General features: G+C 50.9%; 1 protein-coding gene across 3 annotated transcripts in view; it reads left to right on the forward strand.

Annotated features, from left to right (window-relative positions):
- ANXA6 (annexin A6) overlaps positions 1 to 22628 on the forward strand; it is a 49656-nt gene extending 27028 nt beyond the window's left edge. For 2 of the 3 annotated variants that reach the window (XM_036424720.2, XM_045576320.1), the window contains exons 13-26: positions 446 to 504; positions 2006 to 2084; positions 3950 to 4031; positions 4753 to 4847; positions 5457 to 5570; positions 9593 to 9683; positions 10451 to 10530; positions 11078 to 11131; positions 17137 to 17154; positions 18087 to 18183; positions 18424 to 18519; positions 19570 to 19628; positions 20995 to 21117; positions 22227 to 22628. In XM_036424720.2, coding sequence (XP_036280613.1) covers positions 446 to 504; positions 2006 to 2084; positions 3950 to 4031; positions 4753 to 4847; positions 5457 to 5570; positions 9593 to 9683; positions 10451 to 10530; positions 11078 to 11131; positions 17137 to 17154; positions 18087 to 18183; positions 18424 to 18519; positions 19570 to 19628; positions 20995 to 21117; positions 22227 to 22286 — 1107 coding nt within the window. In that variant the 3' untranslated portion in view covers positions 22287 to 22628. The remainder of the gene's footprint in view (positions 1 to 445; positions 505 to 2005; positions 2085 to 3949; positions 4032 to 4752; positions 4848 to 5456; positions 5571 to 9592; positions 9684 to 10450; positions 10531 to 11077; positions 11132 to 17136; positions 17155 to 18086; positions 18184 to 18423; positions 18520 to 19569; positions 19629 to 20994; positions 21118 to 22226) is intronic. The other variant, XM_036424719.2, reaches the window with a different exon arrangement.
- Positions 22629 to 23138: the final 510 nt, after the last annotated feature.

Below are 23138 nucleotides of genomic sequence, written 5' to 3' on the forward strand. Positions count from 1 at the left end.
GAATATGCCACATCTATTAAATGTATATGTGTTTGCTTGTTTTTTGCCTTTCCTGACGTTTTTGTACACGGAGGCCTGTTTTCACTTTGGGAGGGCTGGTCTGGGGATTATCTGGCTGCAGAGCAGTGAGCGTTTCTTCTTCATTTCACATCCCATGAAACCATATTGGTGGCTTGGAATTATCCGATGGAGGTATTTATACCACAGCAACTGGCAAATGCTGCAAACCAGGGCTCTTTTGCTTTTCTCCCCGGAGGGCAGTTGTTAAATACTCGCCAGTACACCGCTCTTTGGTGTCTCGGCCACTTCCAGACAGGAGGAAAGTCAGGGCTCCAGGGAATGGATGTTTAGCCTCCCCTCTTGGGGGCTTTCCAGAACCGTCTCTCCTTGTCTGAGGATCCCAGGGCTGGGGGAGAGGTAACCTTCTCTCTTCCCTCCTCCCCAGAATGACACCTCTGGCGAATACAAGAAGGCCCTGCTGAAGCTGTGTGGGGGAGATGATGAGTAAGTGGGTTCTTGGCCCCGGGCGGGGGGCAGTGGCCTTGGGGGGCAGCTGTACTGTCAATCACCCTCGTGGATGGAGGGGATGAGCTTGGGGATTCCCCAAGCCAGGAGCACCACGCGGTGAAAGTCCGAGTGTCTGTGTGTGACCGTGAATGTGAGCGTGGTCTTGCACGTGGCGAAGTCTGCTCCCATGAACTTGGAGCGGCAGTCTGGGGTGTGGACCAGGCACCAGAAGATGGGGGTCCAGGCCTACTTCATAGCTGCTCCTCGGCTTCGTCATCCATTAACTGGCCAAAATATAGAGGCCTGCTCTCCCCACTCACGTATTCAGCCTATTTCACAGCCTTCTTGGGAAGCACATGAAGAAAGGCATCCAGACCAGGACATGTATACGGGACAGTCCTGTGGGGGGAAGGCATGAGCCTATGGAAGCACAGAGAGGTGCATAACCAGGCCTGGGAGAGGCTCCTGAGGACAAAGGCTGAGACCTGAAGTGGAGGTGGGAGGGTGAAGTCAGCAACTGCAGGAGAGGGTTTGGGATGGAGAAACGGCCCTGAGATGAGAGGTACAGCCTGGTTTGTTTGTTTTAATCCTAACTTGAGGATATTTTCCCCAATGATTTGTAGAGGTTGAAAGGAAGGGAAGAAGGGGAGAAAGAGAAAGAGAAACATCAGCATGAGAGAGACACATCAATTTGTTGCCTCCCACATGGGCCCCCACCTGGGTAAAGAACTCGCCTGAGATACATGCCCTTGACTGGGAATCGAACCCCATGACCCTTCGGTCCCCAGACCAACATTCTAACTACTGAGCCAAACCAGCCGGGCCAGCCTGGTTCATTTTCATAACTGAGGTCGCACTTGCGTCGAGTGCGGGGAACAAAGGTGAGGCCATGAGGGAGCAGGGCTGGGGGCCTCTTTCTGGGACATGAGCCTCTCCCCAGGGGGTGGGCCAGTGAAGAGGTGAAGTGGAAGCGTGACTTGACCAATGTGCTGGGAAGGGAACTGTGGGTACCGAGATTTCCCTTCCCTCCTTCCATCTCTGAGACCCTGGCTTGAAGGGTCCAGTTCAGTAAGGGCTACAGGAACCTTTGTTCCCCTAAGTGCCGTAGGGGGTGGTTCAGCTCAGCAGATGTTTGCTGAGCACCTACAGGAGGAGCTGTAGAGATGATGTGGCCATAAGCTGGTCGTGGCCTTTTCTGAGAGGGGAGACTGGAATAGGAATCGCTCCCATTACAAGGAAGAGCGGGGGAGTTGAAGGACTGGAGAAGCGCTGTCTTGCTGGGGACCCGAGGCAGGAAGGCTGCTGAGCAGAGCCAGCATTTCCTGGGGTCTCAGGAGAGGACAGAAGGCTCTCAGAGATGGAAGGAGGGAGGGTTCGCTCTGGTGAGTGATGGCGCGCGTGCATGCGTGTGTGTGTGTGTGTGTGTGTGTGTGTGTGTGTGTGTGGTGGTACCTACGATGACATTCCCTCCTGTCCTCCCCCACCCCCTCCATTCCAGTGCCGCTGGCCAATTCTTCCCGGAGGCAGCGCAGGTGGCCTATCAGATGTGGGAGCTTAGTGCAGTGGGCCGAGTAGAGGTCAGACCCTCCCCATTTCCTGCTTCCACTCTCCTCCTGCTCGCACCTTCCTGCTGTTCTGGTTAGCACCCAGCTGCCCCCTGCCGGCCAGCGCAGGGTCCTCGCCTCTGAAGCTTCCTCTTCTCGGATTTGATGGATTGGTGTGGGCACTCTGGTGTGGGCATCCGCTTCCTGCTCTGACGTCTAACACGCCGGGAAGGTTTCTGGCCCACTAACTGCTAACCTGCCTGGCTCCGTGGAGGGGCCTGTCCCGTCCTGGGTCCAGCCGTTGGGCTGAGGAGGCACGACGGCTGAGAACAGAGGGCCACCCCGGGGTGCACCGGAGGATTCAAGGTTGTCCTGACCATCCTCACACCCAGACCCCACAGAGGACGGGGATGAGAGTGTTCACAGAAGTGCTTGGAGCAAACCACTTCAGGAGTGGGAGCCCGGGGTCCCCACAGAAATATCTGGAACCTTGGATACTCACTGGCTGTGCCACCTCAGGCAGGCCCTCCCCCCTTCTCCCTGAGCCTCTGTCTCCACCTTTAAAATGAGGGTGTTGGACGTGGTGGTCTCAGTGCCCTTGAAGGGCTCTTGAGCTCTGATGTTCTAGAACAGCGTTTCCCAAATTATAAGGCAAGAGCTGTCATTGCGTATCGCCTGAAGGTATGTGGGAAATGAACGTGGGAAATGAACGTGGCCTGGGAGGGGGGCCTCCACGGCGTGAACTAACACAGAGCCTCACGTGGTGAGAGAGCGGCCCCCCCCCCCCACTTCATTTCCTCGCTCTTCCTGACCACGTCGCAGAGAGCGTCTTGGTTGGTGCCACGTCTCTGCCGCACCTGCTGGTCCTCCTTTCCCACCAGGAGCGAGAGCCGCGCGGGCCAGCTCCTCCCAGCTCCCAGTCTTTGCTTTTGGCAAGAACGGCATCTGCTTCACTGTGGCGATACGTATTCGACAGCGTGGCTTTTTGTTTGTGTTGCATTTATTTTTCATGGGTTTATAGAACATGATACCAACATCCTACTAGTGATAGTGATGTAAATTATGTTATTCATTCATCAGTTTAACAAATATTTTTTTCAGTGCTTACTGAGTCTGGCACTGTTGAGGATACGTCCAAGAACAAACTGGATGGAAAGCCTTGCCCTTGAGCAGTATCTAAATGTATTTCAAAACGAATGCCTTAAGAAAAACGGAAAGGGATTGAATTCAGCAAAAATATTAAGAAAATAGCATAGGGCTGTGGTTGGCAAACTGCAGCTCACGAGCCACGTGCGGCTCTTTGGCCCCTTGAGTGTGGCTCTTCCACAAAATACCACGGCCTATTTTGAAGAAGCGGCGTTAGAAGAAGTTTAAGTTCAAAAAATTTGGCTCTCAAAAGAAATTTCAATTGTTGTCCTGTTGATATTTGGCTCTGTTGGCTAATGAGTTTGTCGACCACTGGCATAGGGTATATACAAACATGGAGAACAAAGTGAAGGTCATTCAGGCATGACAAATTTGGGAAACACTGTTCTAGTATTCCAGAGCATTCCTGTTGTCTTTTTGGGAGGGAGGGGTGGCTCTTTAAGAGGCAGGAGGGCCTTGGGGACAGGACAAGCCTGAGGGACTGGGGCGGCCTCAGTGGAGCCAGGACAGAGCTGCCTGGGCAAGCGCCTGGACACTTTGCTTGCCCAGCACTTGCCGTAGGTGTGTCTCTCTCCCTCTCTCAGCTCTCGGGCAAGGGTCTGTCTGCTGTGCCCTCACTCCTGCCTCTTCCCCCCAAGCTGCTTGGTTTGGGGCTCGTGGGGACAGCCTCCCCTCTCTCGCATGCTCCTCTCTTGGCCTGGCCCCCCAGGGGGCCTCCAGGCACCTGCTCAGTCTATTTCCGCTTCTTGCAGCTGAGTGGAACCGTGCGTCCCGCCAACGACTTCAACCCTGACGCAGATGCCAAAGCGCTGAGGAAAGCCATGAAGGGACTCGGTAAGGGGCCATGAAGGGACCGGTGGCCTCCGGAGTTGGGTAGGGGGCCAGGCAGAAGCAAGAGCAGCAGGCTCAGCTCTGGGTCCCTGAGTCTGCACCCTCCTGAGTGGAGGGGGCATGGCTGGGAGGGGGTTGGTAAGGGGCACACCCCCTTCCCAGAGACCAAGGAGCCCCTCAGGAGCAAAGTCCTAGTGCAGGTGAAAGATCCAAAGGCCTGGACTCTTGTCCTGGCTTTGCCACCGACTCACTGTGTGCCTTTGGGCAAATCTTTCAAGCCTCCCCAGTCTCAGTTTCCCCATGTGCCAAATAAGGGGTGTGGACCCTGTAACTCGAGTCCCCAGCCTCAGATGGGAGCGCCCCCTGATGGCCGCCCCTTCCAGGCCTCCATTTGTCCAGTGGGAGAGCTATCCTGTGGGTGGATGGATGGCCCGTCCTCAGAAAGGCCACTGGGGACAGCATCTGGGGCGGGGCTTCCATTGCCCTCTCCCCGCTTCTGCCCACGGGCACCTCCCTGGGTCCTGGGGTGAAGTCCCCTGTTCTCGGGGCCTCCTTTTCCTTTGACTCCTGGGAAGGACGGTATCTGCTGAGTGTATCTAGGACTCGGAGATAACAGTGTAAAGATGCTTTTGCGAGATGGAGCTCTGTGCCAGAGATAGACAGGGCCCATCAGCGGGGGGCATGGGGGGAGCTGGCCTCTGAACCACGTGGCTTTCTGACTCAGGGACTGACGAGGACACCATCATTGACATCATCACGCACCGCAGCAACGCCCAGCGGCAGCAGCTGCGGCAGACCTTCAAGTCTCACTTTGGCCGGGTAAGGGGCTGCGCCCGGGACCTGGGCTTCTGTTGGCCTGTCACAGCCAGCTCTGCACCGGGGTCTTCGTGGCAGGGGGCCCCCCCTGGGGTCACGTGTTCTGAGAGCGTCTCCATCGCTGGGTATGGGCTGCCTGCAGACACATCTGCATTCCCCCAGTTCCTTGTGGTCAGCAACACGCTTGTGAATGAATGGCTTGGAGTTCCCGGCGAGACCGGGGGTGTATGTTGTTTTTGTGCAGTGTCTCTGGCGCCCCACAGTTCCCTCTGCACAAAGAGGCTTTAAGGCTGAGTGTGACCTGTCATGGCACCTTCGTGGCACCCTCATGGGGCTGGTGCGCTTGCCCCGGGATTGAAATGGCACTGTCCCCTTTCCTTCCCCGTCTGTTGCCTCCACGGAGAGCAGGTCTTCCTCCTCCGGGTTGTACTTTCCCCACCTTCTTCTGAGTTCCTCTAAACAGTATGCCCAACATCAGCAAAAAACAGACACAGGCTCCCATGTACCTTTGCACCCCCGGGGAGCCCCTATTCCCTCCACATGTCCTCCCTGACCCGGGTCACATGAGGGCAAGTGCTGCTGCGGGCGTGACCTCAGCTCTGCCTCTTGCAGGACTTGATGGCTGACCTGAAGTCAGAGCTTTCCGGAGACCTGGCGAGGCTGATTCTGGGGCTCATGTTGCCGCCGGACCATTACGATGCCAAGCAGTTGAAGAAGGCCATGGAGGTACGGTATGGGCAGCAAGCGGACGGGGTCCAGTCTGTGCAGGTGCCGGAGGGACACGGGGGCTCCTCAGAGCCTCGCTGGGCTGGCTGTGACTCCTTGGGAGAGCCCCTCCCACACCCAGTTCAAGCTGGCGTGAACACAGAAGGCGGTGTTTAGAAAGGGAGGAAGGGAGAATTACAGGACTTGGTCTGTAACTGAAAATTACAGAACGTGGTCTGGTTTTGACATGGCTGGATCCCGGGACAAAAACAATGTTAAATGGGTGGACTCTTGTCTCTCCCCAACCCTGACTCACTTTCTTCTGCGGCCCCTGGCTGTCCGCCAGCGTTTCTCCCCCTGGCGGTGTGATGGCTTATCCTAGCCGTGGGCACCAGTGGAAAGAGGTCCTTCCTCCCAGGAACTCTGCCTAAGTCTCAGCTGTTACTGTGGCTGATTCAAGCGGTGCCACGTGCCCAGGAACCAGAGGGGTCAGCGGGAGCTCCTGGAGGGTCAGCGGGAGCTCCTGGAGAGGCTAGAAGAAGCAGGGTGGATCCGGAAGAAGCAGCAGCAGCCTTTGGAGTATGAATTCTAGCCTGACCCTGCCACATGCGTACTGTGTGCTGTTGGGCCACAGCCTGTGTGCTTTCAGGTGTGAAATGGAAACAGCCATCCCTGCCCTCTAAACGTGGGAGAGGGTCAAGTACGGTCACGGGTATGGAGGGCACTGCTAACTCTGAAGACCTGGCCCTGCGAATAGCAAGAAAGGGCCTTCGGTCCCAGCTCAGCTCTTGCAGAGGCTGCTTTGCTTCCCAAGGCTCCAATCGGGCTAGGAGCCGATAGCGTTTAGTAAGAGCATAGGGTAGAACCTAACGTGGGCTGAGTGTTTTAGCTTAGTGACTTGTCCCATCAACCCACAAGGCAAGCAAGGCTTTTCTTTTTTTTTGTCCCCATTTTACAGATGAGAAAACTGAGGCTAGGTTGCTTGGTCAGAGTCACAGCGCTATGAAGTCGTAGAGCTGGGATTCGGATCAAAGATTTCTGGTTCTAGAGCCTGACTTGACAATTGCATGAAATTGTCACCAGAAAGGGACAGGGACCAAGGCGGGTCTGCCCTGTACGGTCTGAAATGTGTGGGTTCTTGACTGCACACAGGAGAAGATTTCACAGCACAGGTCTAGGTGGTTTTGAGAGTACATTTTTTAAAGCTGGGGACAAAGGAAGCTTAAGATAGAAGAGGCACGATCACAGCAACAGGAGGGAGCCTAGGCTGGGCTGCATGGACTCAAGAAAGGAAGGTGTAGAGCACATGTGTCAAACACAAGGCCTGCGGGCCAAATCCGTCCCGCTAGGCCTTGCAATGTGGCCCGCACCACGCTGTCATCACTGCACTCCGCTGCGTTTCCATCACAATGACAGTTTATGACTGTTCAGTAAACCATTTGGCCCGCGATTTAGGCTGGATTTTAGATTTTGGCCCCTTCTCTGATTGAGTTCGACACCCCTAGTGTAGAGGCAAAATAAGTGCGCCATGCTGGGCTGCATGGACTCAGGAAACAGGTTCCAGAGGTAAAAGGAGAACCCTTAGAGACGGCTTCAGAGGGTTAGCCCAGGACAAGCTGCCGCTGCTCCCCTGGTTGCAAGTCTCATGGGGACCCTTAGAGTTCAGGAGAAGGAAAGCAAAAGTAAACACCCAAGTGCTCAAGGGAGAGAGTGCACACGGGGTCTGGAGGGTTCATGTCTCTTTTTTAAAGATGGGAGTGTTAGGGGAGGTCTCAGGGCAGGGTCTCAACAGAATATTCAGTTGTGTCCTTCAACATGCTGATGCATCAGAGTCAGCCATAGAGGAATTTGGGATAATTCTCTGGTCAGCTGCCCTGGTCAGCTTCCCTGCTTTACTTTTATCCTGGGTTTGTCTGGCTCTCATTGGGCTTTTTTGTTACTTATTCCCCTGATTCCATCTGTTCTGGAGTTTGGCTGGCAGCGATGGCATCAGCCTGGTCTCGGTTCTCTGTCTCCCTGACCAGGGTGATTTAAGCTACTCACTTCCTGGTTGGGGAAGAGAGGTGTAAACCATCTGCTCCCAAGTGTCCTTGGTTAGGGAAGGTAAAGATCTTGTGATTTATAGCTCAGCCTGTGCATCTATTTTTGTCTCAGTTTCCCTCATCCCACTTGCCAAGAGTTTCCCCAATTTCTTACTATCCTGCCTCAAAATCACCAGGGCTTTGGCCTCTGAAGGATTTAGAGAACAAACATTCCCTGGCAAAGCAAGTTGAGATGATTGTCCTTTTAAAACTCCTAGGCAAAAAGTGAATGACTTTAAAAAACAAAAACCCACACACAGAATTAAGAGAAGGATGAGGCTAGACCTGGGTGTCTGGACACTCTGAGGATCAGGCTGGCCTCACCGATGCAGCTTTTAATGAAGAGGCTGTTCAAGATCTCCGGCAGCCTCAGTCTGCTTCCGGGCGGGGAATTCAGGGACCGGTTGACCACTGGGCAGTAACTTCCCAGGCTGGGGAACACGGCTTCCCTGCTTGTTTGTAATCCTCATCCTAGGATATGTGTTTGTTTTTTTTGGTTTTTTTTGTTTGTTTGTTTTTTTGGTGTTTTTTTTTACAGAGAGGAAGGGAGAGAGATAGAGAGCTAGAAACGTCGATGAGAGAGAAACATCGACCAGCTGCCTCTTTTTTTTTTTTTTTTTAATATGTTTTATTGATTTTGTACAGAGAGGAAGGGAGAGAGAGAGAGAGTTAGAATCATCGATGAGAGAGAGTCATCGATCAGCTGCCTCTTGCACACCCCTACCGGGGATGTGCCCACAACCAAGATACATGCCCTTGACCGGAATCGAACCTGGGACCTTTCAGTCCGCAGACCGATGCTCTACCACTGAGCCAAACCAGTTTCGGCAGATATATTTTTTATTGATTTGAGAGAGAGAGAAACATTGATGTGAGAGAGAAACATCAATCGGTTGCCTCTCGTACTCACGCAGACCAAGGATTGAACCTGCAACCTAGGCATGTGCCTGATTGGGAATCAAACCCAAAACCATTCGGTGTATGGGATGACACTCCAACCAACTGAGCCACCCAGCAGGCAACTTCCCTGTTTTTATAGTCGTAGCCCAGTGGCCTGCACAGTGAATGGCATATGGCCAGTGTTTAACGGATATTTGAATCTACCAATCGATTAGTCCATCAGTCTTGTCCCCCTCCCTCAAAGTGGGGACCTTTGAGTAGCGGGTCTCCCAGATGCCCCAGTCCAGAAGACCTAATGTATCACTCATCACATCCAAATATAAACAATATAATAGAGCATATTTTTTTTCCTTCAAGCACTACACCCTTCTTTCTTTTGACAAATTCAAATGTGTTCACTGTGAAAACTTGAGAAAATATACACAGAGCAAATGAGAAGAAAATAGAACTCACCTGTGACCCCTCATCTACCCAGACACCAATCACAGATCCTGTGATGTGTGTCGTCTGTCCCTTTTACATACTTGTGTGTAAATATTTATATTCCGATATGTACACGTTTATGCATTTTATGTACAAGTACCCATATACCACATATTCTTTTCGTTTTAAATTTTGAGACAAAGTAATTTTTGCCCATCCAGTGTGGCTCAGTGGTTGACCGTCAACCTAGGAACCAAGGGGTCACCAGTTTGATTCCTGGTCAGAACACATGCCCGTGTTGTGGGCTCAATCCAGAGTGGGGGGCATGCAGGAGGCAGCCAATTGGTGTTTCTCTCTCTCTCTCCCTCTCTCCCTCCCTAAAAAGCAATAAAAGCATTTAAAAAAAAAAAAAAAAAGCAGCATTTTTTGTGAGAGGTTCTGGAAATCTTGACAAGCTGGCATGTTCGCCCCTGATTGGGCCAAGGCCTGTGGTGTGGGGGCTGTGTCTGGGTATGGGGAGAAAATCCAGGAGGGCTTGGTGGCCTGAGCGTTCACCTCCTGGGCGGTTTCTCGGAGCAGGCCTGCCTCTGCACTCAGGTCAGGGCTGTGGTTCCGATGCTCTTCCCCTTGACATTCTAGGGAGCCGGCACAGATGAAAAGACTCTCATCGAAATCCTCGCTACTCGGACCAATGCTGAAATCCAGGCCATCAACGAGGCCTACAAGGAAGGTGAGTTCGTGGGAAGGAGGCCTGGGGCCCAACACACCTGGGAGGAGGGTGGGCGAACAGCTAGATCCCCCAGCTTCCGGCCTCGTCCCCAGCTCTGCTGTCTCCCTTTGTCAGACCAGGAGGCTTCGGTAATGCCTTGGGTGATACCAGCCCTGTGTCTGGGGAAAGGGTGCTCCAGAGAGAGGTTCAGCCAGACAAAGGCCTGGGGGCAGGAGAGAGTGTCTGGGAGAGAGGGGAGAGAGCATCCCGCCGCTGGGAGAGGAAGGGCAGCTTGGTGGGCAGCCTGGCAGCCCCACCCGGCCCTGTGTTCAGAAGGCCTGTGCTTGATTGCGTGCCACACTGTTGCCATCTTGAAATTCTTATTAATTTTTTCACCAGAGACCTTATATTATTCTGAAGAACCTTCAACACCACCCAGAGTGTTTAAGAGTCTCATGCTCTACCGACTGAGCTAGCCGGGCACTTCCTACCTAGAGTATTTAAACTTTTTCTCTTGAAAGCAGCTTTAAAATGGTAGAATTTGTGAGGTCAGAGCTGTGCTTGTGGGGCCAGCAGCTGTCATGCGGGAGGGGAGGCAGAAGAGAGAATGGAGATAGGGACAGGAGCAGAGGGCAGTGAAGGACCAGTGGGCATATCAGTGTCAAGATCATCAGATGGCTGCATACTCCCAAGAACCAACTGCAAACTCCTTCATCCCCACCATTCCCACCAAGTCTGGGCCTCTAGGTCCCCCCATCAGCCCTCTGCACCCCCTTTCTCTGCCTCAGACTATCACAAGTCCCTGGAGGATGCTCTGAGCTCAGACACATCCGGCCACTTCAAAAGGATCCTCATCTCTCTGGCTACGGTGGGTGATTCATGGCCTCGGGCCTGCGAGGCCTTCTGGGGCCCTGGGAGGAGGGGATAGGAGCCCAGTCCTAGGGAAGAGAGGGTTTCTTCCCTTCTTGCCAACTCGGTCCCACTGCTGAGGCAGTTACTTCCTCGTGTAAAGCCTCCTCCACTGTTCACTTTTCAAAGCCGGTTTGGTGCCACCTTCTCCAGGCAGCCCTCCCGGGATGGCCCTCAGTCTGGCTTTCTGGGCACTCAGCTGACAAGAGGAAGCCATGTGGGTGACCTTTCCCTGTGCTGTTACCCAGGAGCTGCCACCACCATCTCTTAAATTTTCACAGCCCAGGTTCCAGGCCCTGATGCAAGTTCACTGTGTCTGAGTCGGGCCTTGGGCCAAGTGCCTTCCAGTGTAATGCTCACAAAGCCAGCCCCATGGAGGCCAGATTATTGTCCCCATGTCCCAGCTGAGGAGAAGGGTTTGGAGTGGCTGAGCAAGTCCTGCGGCTGCTGAGGGACAGAGAGGGTGGGTGTGTGGGGACTGACCTTTTGCACCGGTCCTGCTACAGGGGAACCGTGATGAGGGAGGAGAAGACCGGGAGAAGGCCCGGGAAGATGCCAAGGTGAGACCCCCACTGCTTCAGCTGACATCAGTCCGTGCCAGGCCCTAGCTCTCTGGGAGTGGGGAAGCCTCCTGGCAAAGGCATGGGTGGTTTTAGGGGCAGACACTGGGCCCCTGGCACCTTTCCGCCCTCAGAAGTGAGATTTTTAGGGCTCTCGGAGCTGTCAGTGATGTCTGGGAATGTGGTGCTGGTCTTACTGATATTTCTTGTGTGAAGAGTTAGGCTTAGAGTCCGAGACCTTGAGAGCTGGAAGGGACTTACAGATCATCCACGTCAAACTCCTCGTATTACAGAGGGAAAACAGGCCCAGAGAGGGCGAATGACTCCTGGAAGTCACACAGCAAATCAGTAGCCCGGGTGAAATTATCCCAGAGGGAGCAGGTCTGGGGGTTTGCTGGGACAGGGGCCTGAGCACTACAGCTCCTAGTTTATTATTTATGAAATGGGACCAAGGTTGAAGGTCATGTCCTGGGAGAAGCTAGAAAGTGAGTTTATCAAGGGCTGGGACCTTTGTTTTGCTCACTGATGTACTGAAATGGCACGTGATCAGAACGCAATGTATTCTTATTGAACGAATAAGGGGGCAGGGGGTTCTCTCGGGTCTCATGGCTTCTCTGCTTCTGTCTTGCTCGTAAGGCTTGGGGAGCTTGAAGTCTGGAGGTGGCTCCTCACAGAGGCTGGACAATTTCAAATTTTTTATCCCTAAGTGTCCCTCTGGCTGAGCAGTCCCTGCTGATGCCACCCACACTGTCCCCACTCACCTGTGCCTTCATCCCAGCTCCCTCTGGCCTAGGCCAGGGCCTGGATCCTGTCTCTTTTTCCTGAACCATTCTCAGCCCCCTCAAAACTCTGGGCCCAGGGATTGGCATAGACACTACAAGCCTGCAGATCCAGCCCCCTTCTGTTACAGTTGTGAGTTGAAGAGAGCGCTGATGGATTAGGAGTCAGGGCACCGGCTCAATTCCCAGTTCCACCAGCAGAGGTGTGGCATGTGACCGCAGCATCAGAGCTGGAGGCACTTAGCTGTGACCTGACAACTGTAAAACTATTAGGATGCTTACTAACTGCTGAGTATGATGTTAAAACGACTTTGTACTTTTTTAATGCCCCCCCCTTTTTTTTTTATTGGGGAAATGAAGCTCCTTACAAATCCATGGGTATAATTTCCAAGCGCCCAAAGAGTGGTTTGAACCCAGGCCTGCCTGACTCCAAAGCTTGTATTTGTAATAATACCATCTGCTATCCTCCATGACTCAATATAGTCATTTCCCTGCAACTTCCAAACCAATTGTCCAGTTGTCCAGCCCCTGGTTTGGGATTCAGCTGCCAGAAGCTGCAGGGTTCCTTCCATTCAGGGGTATGCCAGCTGCATTGTGAGTGCGTTTTAGGGACTAACCTCAGAACCCAGCCCCCCAGAGTGGCTTTCTGAGGCTGGGTATTCTTCACTCATTCAATAGAGTGGCCCTATTGTGCTGCTGAGGGTCTCTGAACCTGGCTAACTCTGTAGAGCTCACCCAAAATCTATTGTCCCAGTGCTTCTGGAAATCGGGTGCCTGCCAGTAGTCGGCAAACTGCGGCTCGCGAGCCACATGCGGCTCTTTGGCCCCTTGAGTGTGGCTCTTCCACAAAATACCACAGCCTGGGTGAGTCTATTTTGAAGAAGTGGTGTTAGGAGAAGAATAAGTTTTAAAAATTTGGCTCTCAAAAGAAATTTCAATCGCCGTCCTGTTGATATTTGGCTCTGTTGACTAATGAGTGCCGACCCCTGGCCTGGTCTGCCTATGAGAATATGCTTCAGTTGCTACCAGCAGGGGGCAGCGGTAAGCCTTGCTTGCAGCTTTGGGGGAAGAGAAGGGATGAGAGAGAACCTGAGTGGAAACAACCAAAGGAAGCAGAGCCCTGCCCCACTCAGCTGCCTTTGCAGATTCTCAGACACTAGACCCTGATCTTAGTGTGGGTTCGGTCCTTATAGTCACTGGAAAGATGACACGCATTCTTTTGTAGAAACTTTAGAAAATAGAGACAAGCAAAATAAATAAATAAAATCCAGAACCTAGTAATGACCTTTGTTAATGTTTGGGAACATATCATTCTAGTTGTCGTTCCTGATTTATAATAGTTAAAAATGTAAAAATAACATCCTGTTAAAACGGTGGCATATTATTTTTAAAAATTGACGTCATTTAATGGCTATATACTGTCCTGTTTAAGATCTGCCATTTTTTTATTTTTTTTATTTTTTAATATATTTTATTGATTTTTCACAGAGAAGAAGAGAGAGGGATAGAGAGTTAGAAACATCGATGAGAGAGAATCATCGATCAGTTGCCTCTTGCACACTCCCTACTGCAACCAAGGTACATGCCCTTGACTGGAATCGAACCCGGGACCTTTCAGTCCGCAGGCCGATGCTCTATCCACTGAGCCAAACCGGTCCCGGCAAAGATCTGCCACATTTATTTAACCAGCCCTCGTCCGAATAACCAACTCTTGTATCACATGCGTGACTTTTCCCTTTGACTCAATTTCTAGAGGTGAAATAAGAATACTGGCAGAAAATCTCTCCAAAAATTGAAGGCATTTGGTATGCAGAGCCAAGTTGCACCCCTGAAAATCTAGATAATGCACGTTAGTACTTAGCAGTGTTGGCCTGTTTTTGCCTCCTCCTTTCCACACTCTCACCTGGGCATCCAGAACAAACTTTTACAGCTCTGGGTCTGTTATGAACAGGAGACCCAGGTCCAATGTTCACCTCTGGCCCCACAGTCATTGTCAATAGCTTCCCTTTCATTCTCAGTGTTCCTGTTGGAGCAATAAATAATATAGATAGAGAATCTAATTGTGAAATTAATTATGGCCAGATAAAAGAATACCTATAACTTTTCTAGGTATACTCTAAGAGTGAAATGAAGATTTTTGGCCAGTTTTAGATAATTCAATCACCGGATTGTTTTTTTTTTTTTAAATATGTTATTGATTTATTTTTTTTCCAGAGAGGAAGGGAGAGGGATAGAGAGTTAGAAACATCGATGAGAGAGAAACATTGACCAGCTGCCTCCTGCATACCTCCCTCTGGGGATGTGCCCAAAATCAAGGTGCATGCCCTTGACTAGAATCGAACCTGGGACCATTCAGTCTGCAGGCTGACGCTCTACCCACTGAGCCAAACCGGCTAGGGCCCGGGTTGTATTTTTTGATGTGACAGCACTATTGAAATATAATTCATACACCACACAATGACCTGTTTAAAATGTACACTTCAGTGGTTTTTAGTGTCTTCAGAGCCTTGCGCAACCACCACCACAATCGACTTTTCAACATTTCATCATCTCCAAAAGAAACTGTACATGTTACAGTTACTCCTCATTTCTCGCAGCCCCAGTCCTGGGCAACCACTGATCTACGTTCTGTCTCTAAGATTTGCCTATTCTGGGCATTTCACATACATGGAATCATGAATATGTGGTCTTCTGTGACTAGTTTCTTTCACTTATTATAATATTTTCAAAATTTATTCAAATTATGCAACATATTTTTTTTCTTTCCTTTCCATTGCCAAATACTATTTCACTGTATGAATATATCATTTTTTAAAGATCCATTTATCAGCTAATAGACATTTGGGTTGTGTCCACTTTAGGGCTATTATGAATAATGCTCCTGGCTATACGCATTTGTGTATAAGTCTTTGTGTACACGTATGTTGTGTTTCTTTTGGGTATATTTCTAGGAGTGGCTAACTTTAGGAGGAACAGCCCAGATTAATTTTTACATGAAGTAGCTAGGCTAATGAGGAAAAGTTTTGGTGTATCTGGAAAATTATTTTAGTAACCCACTGCATTTTTTATATTACAAATATTATTAAAGTTGAAAAAAACATATGCCTGGGGTTCTCTGACCCAAATACATAAAGAATGTTTGATACCTTAATTGCTTTTTCTTAAATTTTTAAAAACATCTCCCTCTTTTAAAATAAAATACTGGGCATTTTTAGCATAACTTTTTTAAAAATTGTGGTAAAAAGGGGCATCACACATAATAAAAATACACATAACATACAATTTACCATCTTAACCATCTGTAAGTGTCCGATTCAGTGACAGTAGTGCATTCACATCATTGTGCAACCATCACCACGGTCCATCCGCTGAACTCCTTTCATCTTGTAAAACCGAAACTCTGTGCCCATGAAATAATAACTGCCCGTTGCCCACCCCCCACCCCCCAGCCCCTGGCAACCTCCGTTCTACTTCCTGCCCCTGTGAATGTGACACTCCAGGTCAAATAGTCACCATCGTGCAGTATCTGTCCTTTTGTAACTGGCTCATTTCTCTTGGCATGATGTCCTCAAGGTTCAGCGAGGTCATTTTGTTTGTTTCTTATTGGTTTGTTGTTTTTTTAACCTTTTAAAAATTGATTTCAGAGAGAGGAAGGCAGAGGGAGAGAGAGATAGAAACATTAATGAAGAGAGAATCATCAATCAGCTGCCTCCTGCATGCCCCCCCCCACACACACACTTAGGATGGAGCCCAAATCCCAGGCATGTGCCCTGACTAGGAATCCTCCTGGTTCGTGAGTCGACACTCAGCTACTAAACCAGGCAATTTTTAATATAGAAAAAGGTATAAGTAAAACCCAGAAGCATCCGTAAACCTAGTAGCCCTGATAACTCTGACTTGACATTAAAATTAAAAAATAATAATAATAATAATAATAACATACTTCCATGCTGAGAAAATGCAAACATAAAATTTCAGGAAAAATAAAACAAAATGCAAAAGCTTCCCCCCACAGTCCTCCTCAAAGCTAGCCACTGTCAGCAGTGTCCTGACTTCCCAGGAAGTGGGTAGGAGTGAGTGTATGTTCATCTCTTCTTATCTAGATACAAGGGACACTGTTAGCCACAATTATGCACTGTGATGCTACACCTTTTTGCTTAAATTAAAAGGAAACTCCTTATCAACACTGCAGATCACGCTCACTCTTTTAAATAGCTGTGTGGATTTCATTTCTCCCATTGGATGAGCCATGCATAGCCGGAGTGACAAGCCAGTAGTAACGGTGTCCCCTTGTTCCCTATTACAAAGACGGCCGCCCTGGCGCCTTGCGATATCTCGGCAGACCTGGCCAGCCTGTCTCTGAGGCACATCCCCAGCCACACCGTTGCTGAATCAGGCAGCACATGCATTTTACGTTTTGATGGACATGGCCAACTTCTAGAATGGAAAGAAGCTCTCTAAAGCAGAGAGCTGTTGGAAAGTTTATGAAGGGGATGGTTTTGGTCTGTCCCATAGATGAAAGGGTCAGCAGTTGGGGGAACATGAGCAAAGGCAGAACTCAGCCCGGGGTGCACGGGGATGGCTACAATTCACCCCCAGGCATCCCTGGTCATGGTTCTGGCCTAACAAAATCATGTCCCCACAGAATGTGCGCTCGGCCTTAGGCAGTGATGAACACTGTCCCCTGTAACATGGCCGGGCGACTGGCACTTCCCCCGGATGGGCTGCGTGCCCTGTCAATCCCCTCGCCTCCAGGCCTCGGCTCTCCTGTCTCTCCTCTCTGTCGTTTGAGGGAGTGAAGTGGCAGGTCTTCACCCCCTTCACCGAGTGGGGGGCAGGGGGTGAAGAATGCAGCCGGTCTCACAGTCAGACTGCTCAGTGGCTTTGCAGATGCGCACACTAGGTCTGGAGGTGCCCAGGTTGCCCGGGGTGATGATGGGCAGGGTGCCCTGTTCGGTGTCCTCCTCTCCCCTCTTGGTGAACATTTTTGTAATTAATTCCCAGGCCTGTCCCCATGTTGATGTCCAGTCCCAAGGTCAGGGAACCATGTGTTCTCCCTGCTCCCACTGTGGTCCCAAGTCCCTTTGGGGCCTCCCCTTGGGGCCTCTCGGGGCCTCTACCACCTTGAGCTAGGCCCCCTGTCCCTGCACCCCAGGGCCCCCATAGCCACCCTCTCTGGGCCTCCTCTGACTCTTGCCTCCCCATCTCTCTCCCCCCTGCTCTCAGGTGGCTGCTGAGATCTTGGTGAGTGCCGCGGTCTCCCTGTGCGGGAAGGCCTCTGAGTGAAGGCTGATTGTGCCTGTGCCTCTGGGCGGGGCTGAGGGGGTAGGGGCAGGGGCAGGCAGTGATTTGGGGTTTGCCTTGCAGCTTCTCTCTCTTCTCTATGAACCCCCCTGGGTAAAATACGGGCCAGGCAAGTGTTTCCTGAACTTCACCCACTCATTTCCCACCTGATTGGTGCTACCTACATGAGCAATGAATATTTTCTTTAAATTGACTCTTTTTTAAAAACCTGAAATCAGGTGGGTTTTTTTTAATATATATTTTTATTGATTTTTCACAGAGAGGAAGAGAGAGGAATAGAGAGTTAGAAACATCGATGAGAGAGATCATTGATCAGTTGCCTCTTGCACATCCCCAACTGGGGATGTGCCTGCAACCAAGGTACATGCCCTTGACCAGAATCGAACCCAGGACCTTTCAGTCCGCAGGCCGACGCTCTTATCCACTGGGCTAAACAGGCTTCGGCTGAAATCAGTTATTTTTAAAGGGAAATTTACAATCAATGCAAATGGAGCTGTAGCTGGCTAGATCATGTGGAAACATAGATGTGGTGTGTTAAAGTTGTGTGGCATTCCGACACTTGGGGAAACACTGTCTAGGCTTTTGCACAACACGCTTCCCGCGCCTCCACGCTTCCTGGTGCCTGTCTGCCTCTCCCGGGGTCGCCGTCCTCTGCCTGGAGGCTCAGCCCCCGTGTGTCAGTCCCAGGGCTCCTGGGAACTGGTGGGGGCTGAGGAGGCCGAGGAAGGGAGAAGGGGCCAATGTCAGTGTCCTTGGGTGGCTGGATTAGCCCAACTTTTAGCTGCCCTCGGCCGAGGCAGAAATGGAAGTGAGAGATAACCAAGGCCTGCTCATGTCTTCCTCCCAAACCCCGGCCTCGACCGTCCCTGCAGGAAATAGCAGACACGTCCAGCAGTGGAGACAAGACCTCCCTGGAGACGCGTTTCATGACGATCCTGTGTACACGCAGCTATCCGCACCTCCGGAGAGGTGAGCCTCGCCCCTCCCCTTTCCAATCGGCAGGGAGACCCCAGATTTGTCGACCACACCGGCTGGGCTGGGCCAAAACTTCCTCCCTCAATGCTGCACCTCGGCACAGCCATACCTGCAGCCACACCTGCTGCCCCTTTCCACAGCCTGTGGGCGGAGCTGGGTGGGCGGGAGGGGTGATCTCCCCCCTCCCTCTAAGCTGAAGCTCACCCCCACCTCTGGGGCTTCTCTTGGGGCCAGTCTTCCAGGAGTTCATCAAGTTGACCAACTATGACGTGGAGCACATCATCAAGAAGGAGATGTCTGGGGATGTCAAGGACGCGTTTGTGGCCATTGGTAACTGGCGGGGACCAAGGGAAGGGCTAGAGGTCCAGGGCGGGGACTGGGGGCATTGGGCACATGGCCAGACTCCCTGAACACGTGGCTGTGGCAGCTGCCTAAGCAATAGTACCGGAAAATCAACACTGCCACTTACCGGCTCCCGGGTCCTGCCTCTGTGTGATGGATCGGTGGGCAACATGAGGACTTGTTCCAGGCTGTAGAGCAGGAAGAAGAAACAGCTCTCCTGCAGAAAAAAACCAGGAGGTCAATAGCGGGCTGGGAGTGTATACACAGACATACACACATACACACACACACTCGTACACACACACACACACACTACACGTGCACCTTTTCCTCCTCCCAGTACCTAGATCTTTTTGGTTATTCTCTTCTTGCATGATTTTAGGGTTTTTTTTATTTTTTTTATTTTTTTATATTTTATTGATTTTGTACAAAGAGGAAGGGAGAGAGATAGAGAGTTAGAAACATCGATGAGAGAGTCATCGATCAGTTGCCTCTTGCACACCCCCTACTGGGGATATGCCCGCAACCAAGGTACATGTCCTTGACCGGAATCGAACCCAGGTCCCTTCAGTCCCCAAGCCGACCGACGCTCTATCCATTGAGCTAAACCGGTCCCAGCTGATTTTAGTCCTTTTTAAATTTTTATTTTTATTTTTATTTTTTTATTTTTCAATTACAGTTTACTTTCAGGGGTGCAGCATAGTGTTTCATACTTTATCATAGAACAATAGCATACTTTACACAGTGTTCTCTCCGGTATTTCCAGCACCCACCTGGCACCAAACATAGTTATCACAATACTAGTGGCCCAGTGCACAAAATTCATGCATGGGGGTGGGGTGTCCCTCAGCCTGGCCTGCACCCTCTCCAATCTGGGACCCAGTGAGAGCCAGAGAAGGTGGCACCAGGAAGGGGAGTGAGTGTGCCAGGCCCTGGGGTTGGCAATGTGTGGGGGGAGAGGAAGTAGCAGAAGGGAGCCCCACCCAGAGTCTGGGCACAGCTCCTCTGACCAAGTTCCTTGCACCCCTCTCCCTGCAGTTCAGAGTGTCAAGAACAAGCCTCTCTTCTTCGCCGACAAACTTTACAAGTCCATGAAGGTAAGACGGCGTGCTCGTCTGTTCCTTTCGTTTCCAGCACGGTGACAGCCCGTTGGATATTTGGCAGCATCTGCCCTGTGTCTGGCTCTAGCATCGTAGTTCTCAGCCCATGGGGGGAGGGTGGCCCTGCCCCGGGAACATCTGACACATCCTGGGCGTCACAGCCTGGAGAGTAACAGCTGCTTGCACCTGCTGGGTAGAAGACAAGGGTTGCCAACAGCCTGCGATGCACAGGAGAGATCCCATAGCAAAGCATGATCAGACCCCAGGGGCCAAGGTTGAGAAACTTGCTCTGGAGACACGGGGCTGAGTGAGAGGGACACAGTCTGCCCTCTCAGAGCTCCCCTTCCAGCGGGTGACACAGAGCCTCCTGTGAAATGATCACAGAAGGTAGCGAGTGCTCAGCTCTGGGTCTGGCCCTGGCTTCCCAAAGGCCATGCTGGCCACCCTCTCAGCCCAGCAGGTAGAGTCTCCGCTGTGGACAGAGCCCGGGGAGACTGCATGGTGAGAGCGAGCTGAGAGCCCTCTCAGCCCGCAGTCCCCAGACATGACACCACTTATGTGGAACTTACTATGTGCCAGCTCTGGGGGCACAGCAGGCCCCAGCGGCCCACACCGTCCCTGAGCTGTGCCTGCTCCTTGAGCCTGAATTAGTGTTCCAGAGCTGCTGTAACAACTGGCCACAAAATGAGGGGCCACAGTACTTACCCCCTCGTGGTTCTAGAGGCCGGAAGGGCAAGGTGAAGGTATTGGCAGGACTGGTTCCTCTGGAGGCTTCGAGGGAGAAACTCGCTGGTGTCTCTCTCCAGCTTCTGTGGTTGCCAGGAATCCTGGTGTTTCTTGGCTTGTGGAAGAACCCCTCTAGTCTCTGCCTTTATCTTTATTTGCTGTGTCCATGTCCATACATCCTCTTCTTCTTTTTTTTCTTTTTTCTTTTAAATATATTTGTATTGATTTTAGAGAGGAAAGGGGCAGGAGAGAGAGAAATATCAATGATGGTTGGCTGCTTCCTGCACGCCCCCTATAAGGATACCAGTCATTGGATCTAGGGCCACGCTAATCCAGTAGGACCTCGACTAATGACATGTGCAAAGACCCTGTTTCCAAATTAGTCTCATTGTAAGGTTCCAGGTGGACATGAATTTTGGGGGTATACTCTTTAATTCATATAAGCCATTTTTGCCTGTCTAGTCAGCCCTAGGCCCAGGAGAATTTGGGTCAGGAATATTTGTGGCAGACAGGCAGAATATCCCACCCCGGTTTGGGCAGGAAAAGGGAGCGAGGCAGATGGACACCCACTAGTCCTTGCCTGAGTTGGCCTTGTTTCTTCTCCCGCCCTGTGCCTTCCTCACGCCGGCTCTCCCAGGGCGCCGGCACGGATGAGAAGACCCTCACCAGGATCATGGTCTCCCGGAGTGAGGTCGACCTGCTCAACATCCGGCAGGAGTTCATTGAGAAATACGACAAGTCTCTCAACGAAGTCATTGAGGTGAGGAGTGGGGCTAGAGGTCAGTGGGGAAGGGGGTGAGAGTCAGATCCCGGAACATAAGATTCGAAGTCCTTTTTCTTCCCATAGTCTTTTTTTTTTTTTTTTTTTTCAATGACTTATCTCTGAGGACAGCCAGGATGTTCTAAATGAAAGACCTGCCTCATTGTTTATACCAAAATAAATTCCAGATGGTTCAAAGGTTTATAATTAAAGATTGCCAGATAAAACAAGGGCCTTTCTTTTTTTGCTTTTTAAAAATTGTTACTGACCTAGTATAATTTACATACCATAAAATGCACCTGTTTGAGGGTATAATTTTAAATATATTAGAAAATGTAATGAGTTGTGCAAGCATCGCCACAATCCAGTTTAAAACATTTCCATCCCCCTACTAAGGTCCTTGTACCTGTTTACCTGTTTCCACCCCCAGCCCCGGGCAACCATCCAGCGACTTCCTGTCTCTGTAGACTTGCCTTTTCTGGGTATTTCCTAGCAGTGGAATCACGTAACATGTGGTTCTTTTGTGTCCGACTTTTTTTCACTATGGATCCCATTTTCTTGTCTTTGAGAATGACCAGGATCTTAATTTGATTCTGTACTCAGTTGGCAAGACTGTGGGATATCTCATAGGCAGTTTCACACAGTTTGGTGGGAAGGCAACTTGGTAGTATGTCTTCAAAGGGGAGTTTCGAGATTTCAAAATTCAAGACATTTTACGTCTTGGACTTGGTATATGTGTGTAGGAATTTGTTTTACAGACATAGCCACACCTATTCCCAAAGGAATGTTTATGCCAGTATTGTTTATATTATAGTAGCTAGAGTGGAAGCCCTCCATTTAGGACTGCTTAAATACCTGATGTACAATATAGCCGTAAAAAAGCACGAGGAGACTCTATGTGTTGGTTTGAGATCTTCTCTCAGTTCAAAAAAGTATGGTCCAGAATAGTGTGGCTGTCGCATATCCATTTCTGTGTAGGAAAGGAATGTTCTATAGACACACATTGGTAGATGCACAGACTACTCCTGTAACGTGGGCAGCTAGGAGGAGGGACATTGAGACCATCAGGATTGTTTTCACTTACTCAGCTCTCCCTCTGCCTCTGCCAGGGTGACACCTCCGGAGACTTCATGAAGGCCTTGCTGGCTATCTGTGGGGGCCAGGACTAGGGCGCTGGCTTTGGCGGGCACCTCAGCCAAGACATGGTCATCAGCACCAGCCACCGTGACCAAGCCTGATTCTCCAGCTGCAGAGACTACGGGAGGGGCAGGGGTGAGGGTAGGGGGGCAGGGGTGGTCTCTTGTCACTAACTGGGGTTTAGGAAAGGCTCCCACTCCCAGGAGCCATGGAAGGCCCAGCATGGTCACTCCTTACATCTGATTGGCTGAAGAACAGATTCTGTCCACCTCTATTCCCATCTTCCTCCTTCACCCTTCTGTCCCTGCCACAGCCCCTGCCCTGGCGTGGGCATTGTCATATTCAAAAAACATACTGAGCCTCTGTCTATGAAATGAGTGATGTGTGTGTTTCGAATGGCAGGGCCTGGTGACGGGTGTCAATTGAGTGTTCTTGGCAGCGGGACGGGAGGGAGGAATAAATGTCTTCTGGCCAACAATCCTGCCACCTCTTCAGCGCCCACCTCCGTCCAGGTGGTTGTGCTAGAGCACTGAACCAGGAGTCCGAATACCTGGATTCCATTTTGCATCAGCCACATAATTTCTTTCTGACCTTGGGCTCATCCCTTTCCCCTCCCGATTCACTGTTTTCCCGTCTACAAAATGAAAGGGTTGGGCAAAGAGATCTTGGCTTTTCTTCTAGCATTGACAGTCTGGGATATGCCTCCAGATCATTCTCTTTATACTTCTTTAAATAAAAAGACACACATAAACACATTCCCAGTGAGGACCTGTATATTTGACCTTGAACCTGCAGCCTAGATTGTCCTCATTGGAGCCTGCCCAGGAGGGAGTTCTAGCTTTATACTCTCTCCTGGGGATCCCAAAGGAGAGTCTAAGCTCTGG

Source organism: Pipistrellus kuhlii, unplaced genomic scaffold (genome assembly GCF_014108245.1).
Source record: "Pipistrellus kuhlii isolate mPipKuh1 unplaced genomic scaffold, mPipKuh1.p scaffold_m20_p_8, whole genome shotgun sequence".
NCBI classification, from domain to species: Eukaryota; Metazoa; Chordata; class Mammalia; order Chiroptera; family Vespertilionidae; genus Pipistrellus; species Pipistrellus kuhlii.